The sequence below is a fragment of the Puntigrus tetrazona genome, chromosome 2 (assembly GCF_018831695.1).
Source record: "Puntigrus tetrazona isolate hp1 chromosome 2, ASM1883169v1, whole genome shotgun sequence".
NCBI classification, from domain to species: domain Eukaryota; kingdom Metazoa; phylum Chordata; class Actinopteri; order Cypriniformes; family Cyprinidae; genus Puntigrus; species Puntigrus tetrazona.
The window spans coordinates 432652-437875 of NC_056700.1; the positions used below are offsets into that span (position 1 = coordinate 432652).

At 38.9% G+C, this 5224-nt stretch overlaps 1 protein-coding gene across 1 annotated transcript in view; it reads right to left on the minus strand.

Annotated features, from left to right (window-relative positions):
- Positions 1–16: 16 nt before the first annotated feature.
- LOC122325182 (matrix metalloproteinase-16-like) overlaps positions 17–5224 on the minus strand; it is a 12906-nt gene continuing 7698 nt past the window's right edge. Inside the window, exons 7-11 of the mRNA XM_043220133.1 lie at positions 4632–4746; positions 4410–4548; positions 3647–3797; positions 3416–3531; positions 17–1807 (exon numbers count right to left, since the gene is read on the minus strand). Of these exons, the coding sequence (XP_043076068.1) occupies positions 1443–1807; positions 3416–3531; positions 3647–3797; positions 4410–4548; positions 4632–4746 (886 nt within the window). The 3' untranslated portion in view covers positions 17–1442. The remainder of the gene's footprint in view (positions 1808–3415; positions 3532–3646; positions 3798–4409; positions 4549–4631; positions 4747–5224) is intronic.

The window sequence follows — 5224 nt, forward strand, 5'->3', positions numbered from 1 at the left end:
ATATAAATGTATTATATTTAATTTTTTCTGTTTACACCTGATTCCTTCTTGTTTTTAATAATGATGTTTAGGGAATTTTATTGAAGGCAATTAAGGTCAATTTGACCTGCGAGCACAACACAATGTTTAAAATCATCGGACATTAAAAATGTTTCTCTAGTGAATTGTGAAGTAAAGTAGCAGAGACACTGAACAAAGATGAAACTTACTAGTGTGCACGTGTTGAACAAATGTGTTCACGCACAGCACTGAATAAAACAAGGCAATGCAGTTTTCATGTCAATACTGGCTTTACACCTAAAAGTCTATCTTATAATATTTGTTGGTTCTAGAACACGCTCAACAGATGCACGAGATCTTTACCACAATTCACTTGCTGCCTTGCAAGCACAAGTATTTTGTCAAGGAACCTCAAATATTGCCTAGACATTGCATTGAAAACTGTGCTAACATGAGTGTTTTGATATATAACTAACATTTTCACGTTATTTTTTTAAGGTTCGTAATCTGATTCTCAAAAAAGGTCCGTTAGGTATTTCTGCTAAACGGCATTTCTGCGTTTAATAAATTCCCTACGAATTGATTGGAAGCACGTGACCAAAAAGCTAAGGTTTTGTGCTGCGGGACACTTTGGAGTCGCAGCAGCACAGAACGTGGACATACACTCGTTTTTAATTAAACATTTAAACAGTCAGCGGCACTTCAGATCTTACTGCAAGTCTCTGTCAGTCAGTAGTGCATCAAAAGAACAGTGATAAGCAAAGGAATTTAAGGAAAGGGGTCACATTCACACAGGCACATGTACACTAACACACAGAAAAATAAACTCAATATGTGATTAAGGCATTCGACGAAATATTGCATGTAGCCCCGATGTTATATGTCAAGGTCCTTCTGATTTCCAAGCAGATAGATCCCATGTACTCTGCAGATGAATGCAGCCAAATAGAACTCAAATAATGATCGATAAGCCAGTCATCTCAGAATATCCCATGTGAATGAAGCAATCCTCTTTGGACACTAAGGGCATATTTGGTTTGGGTATCAGTTTTTTCAACACAAGCAAGTATTTCGGAGTGACACAGGTGAGTTCAACCTTCATGGAGTATCTAGATCAGCAGTCTGATGATAAATAATTCTAAAATCAATTGAAAAGTTTATAATTACGGTTTGTAGAGTAACAGTTTACTCCCACATTGGACTCTAGGAACCAAAATGGCCGCCAAGATTGGCCACACAGAGTTCCAAAACCATACAAAAACGACACATTGCCATCTACGGAGACTGACAATGGGAACAGGAAGTCGGCATGCTGTTCATTATGTCGTCCTTCATAAAGTCACCGACATAAAGTCAGCACCTCAAGATGAGCCACTTTTTGACCTTTGAAGGGATTTTGAAGAGGAAAATAGTTTTAGCAGAAGGAGCGAGAGCTTTAATTCTCAGACCCACTCCTGCATGGATCTCTTGCAGTACAGTATGTGGCGCTGCGTATCCTTCCTTTTGAAGCGGAACACGGTGTAAAGCAGCACCATCATGCACAGGGCCAGGACGCACGGGATGGCGATGGCCACCGCTTTCTCTGCTCCACCGCTGCTCTCCAGCTTGAGTACGATGTCAACGTCATCATTGTCATATTGTGGCGGTTCTTCTTCCTGTGGAGGGCTCCAGTCCCAGTCGGGGTCGGCGGGTAAGCCATCGCAGCCCATAAAATCACGCAGGATGGACCTTGGGTAGCCAGGCTCCACTCTGAGTCTCTGGTTGTTGAACTTCCAATATTCCTTTCCCTTGTAGAAGTACGTGAACCCTTTGGAGAAAAGGAAGACAGCTCAAATTGAACTATGCAAACTGGAAATTCTTAACTCCAAGGTACAATAACAATCACACCATTGCCTGTATAATTGCCTGTACCTGTGCCGTTTCAAATAAAAATAAAACATAAGTTTGAATTGTGTTTGAAGGTCCCATCTGGCACTGTGGCTTCAATTACGAAGAAATAGATGTTATAAGCCCAAATTCTGCCCAGAACTGCTTGTCCCTCAAAAACTCAGATTTGTGAGAGAAGCCAATTATCACACTGAAGGAGCTCAGATAATACCAGATTCATAAGACACATTTGAGGACTCACTACTTGCACAGAGATCATAGCTCAGTGAATCTTTTCTTCTACCAGTCAACACAGTGACCCCCGAAGTGAACCAATTACTTAAACTGAACTTCTGGAGATATTTTAAGATGGAGAGTTGTAGAGCATTTCTACAGTCTAGTGGCTCAACAAAATACTTATATGTGGTGATATTCTGTACACTTACGTGCATAAAACTAATAGGATAACTGACAATGGACATCTAGTGACATCGCATTTTAAATGCATAGATTTTAATATAAAGTGAGTTCTCTCGTTGCAGCTTTATGAGACTCCACTCCTCTGGAAATGCCTTCCACAAGAGTCTGGAATGTTTCTGTGAGATCTTTTTTGCCAGTTTATCCAGTAGAACACCAATGTTGGACAAGAAGACATAATCTCCATTCCAATTCATCCCAAAGGGTTGAGGTCAGGGTTCTGTGTGGGCCAGTCAGGTTCTTCCACATTAAACTTATTCAGCCATATTTTTATGTACCTTGCCTTATGCATAGAATTGTTTAAAATGTCTTGGATGAAGCATTAAAAATTCCATTCACTAAAGGTAAGAGGCCTTTCCCAACCCCTGAAAAACAATCCCAGTCTCAGACTTGCTCATCAGACTATCGAACAGAGAAGTGTGATTCACCACTACACAGAGCAGGTTTCTACTGCTCCAGGGTGCATTGGTGGTGTGCTTTACACCATTAAATGCAATGCTTGGCATTGCATTTGTGAAGGGAAGCTTGCATTCAAATGCTGATGCACATTTTTTGTGCTGATATTAATGGCAGTGGAAGTTTATAATCAGCAGAGTGGAGCGACTTGTATGCACCCCAGCACTTACCATGACCTTTACATGGTAACTCAATAATTTTGTCCTTGTATAGTTATAAAACAAAAAAATATTTTACTCTATAAGTGAAGTAGATATATAAAAACATATATATTTTACAATCTTGACTTTGCAATAATTTAAAATTGAACAATTTTGGGTCTTTTTACCATTTTACTTTAATAGACTATATTTTACATATATTTCTACATAAAAAGTCTACATAAAATGCAAGCATATTCAAACTTACATTACCTACATAAAAACTCATTGTGTCTGAGCAAATGTGCAAGCCACCAGGCCATGACACCAATACAAATGCAATTATAAGAATAATTAAATGTGATTTCCAGTACTGTGAAACTCACATTTCAAAACTAGATTCATAATATGAACGAATTGGTCTGGGATCTTTTGCAAGGCACTGCATAGTCAGCTCGGATCATTTCATGTCTCACCATTTTCTTTGTCCACAAAAGCTCCCTGTGGAGAGTCTGGAATGCCTTTCCACACAGTAATGGGTTTTGGATATCCAGGGTCCATGGTTCTCATATCCTCATTGTACCTCCAGTATCTGCAATAGTAGACAGAGACAGAAAAAAATGATCTCAGACATTATGGAACAGTCAAGTGAAGGCGGTATCCACTGGGTCCTATTGTACACTGTAGCTAGGAGCTATAAAACTGACCTGTCCCCTTTGAAGAAGTAGGTTTTGGCCACGTCTTCCCACCAAACAGCTGTTTCAATGCTCTGTGTGGGCATTCCACTGCCAAAAAGAGAAATGTCCTGAGGATATGTGGGCTGTAGAGTTGTATCCTTAAACACCCAGAACCGGTTGCCTTCAGAAAAGCAGAGAAAAGAAAAAGATTGTCTTCAGTGTTTTAAAAAAATGCATCTTCTTCTTCTAATAGTATCATTATTTAATACTGATCGTAACAATATAAAACCGAAGATGTTTTCAGACCTGTAGATTTAAATTTTTTTTGGTTTGGTTCACTTTTACAAGGCAAAATGTTTTTTTTTGCTAATCACATGTGAGTAAAATGGTTATATTCCTCATAGCATCGTCGATCAAGAAGTTAGCTCCGCAGGTTTATTGCCAATGTAGCCATTATGAATCAAATAAGCACAATAGATAAGCTGCTATTAGCAAATTTCCCATTATGAATGATAATACAAATTGTTTCATTGATCCAATGGGTCAGAATGCCTTCTTGAGACATCCAAATTAGTCAAAGTTTGTCTTCAGTTTGTCGTTTTGGTGTGGATCTGAGGGCGATTGCTGTATTCATATATGTCTAAATGAACCAAACCAAGGGAGAATTCGTGCTAGGTTCTGAAACTAACTCCTAACAAACCAGGTGTGAAAATGTCCTTAGCAGACCCTAAAATCTGAGCTCTTTCCTTCACATATTCACGTCTATATTTAGCTTGCAAGGAAAACATCTTACCTTTGAAGAAGACAAATTTCCCCTCGCTGTTTTCGTAGACGGCATCGATCTTGGGAGGCAAACCTCTCCAGAAGTAGCTAATTTGCATCGGGTATCCAGGCACCACAGAATTATCTCGCACCCTCCAGAACCACTGATCCTAATAAGAGCGTACTGGTGTTAGGAAACACACAATTTATGTAAATATATCATTTTCTCAGTGAAGATGTTCATTATTCATACCTTGAAGACGAACAGCTCCTGTCGTAGGATTGCCAAAGTGTTGAACCCTCCGTCACAGATGTTGGGTTTGGAGTTGGGGTGGGCTGGTTTTGACTTCTGCGGAGGGCGATGAGGGCGACCCTGTCGGTCATGCTTTCGAGGGTCAGTCGGTAGGTGCAGGCGAGGAGGCGTAGCGGTCGTCAGCAATCTTGTAGGCTGAGGATTTTTGTCTGGAGGACCTGCAGGAATGAATACAGAATTCAAATCAAAAGAGTGTCAAATCTTTTAAAGATATTTTTGAAATCTCATGAGCCTGAGTTCAAATAAATGAATGCACACTTTGTATTTTGTGTGGTATAAAACTTCTATTCCATTTTCAAGTAATATACTGACTAAAAATGTCATGAGATAAAAGTAACACCATATTTCCTCAGTTCTTCAGTAAATTTGAGCGGTTTGTTGATTTATTGTTTTTTCAGTTCATGTTAAATAACAGATGTAACTTAACAGATATAACAACTTAAGATTTTAATAATGTATTAGTATACGTGTAAGTTAATTAATTAACAAGATTAAAAGTATTTTTCACTGAACAAATTGAACATATATATATA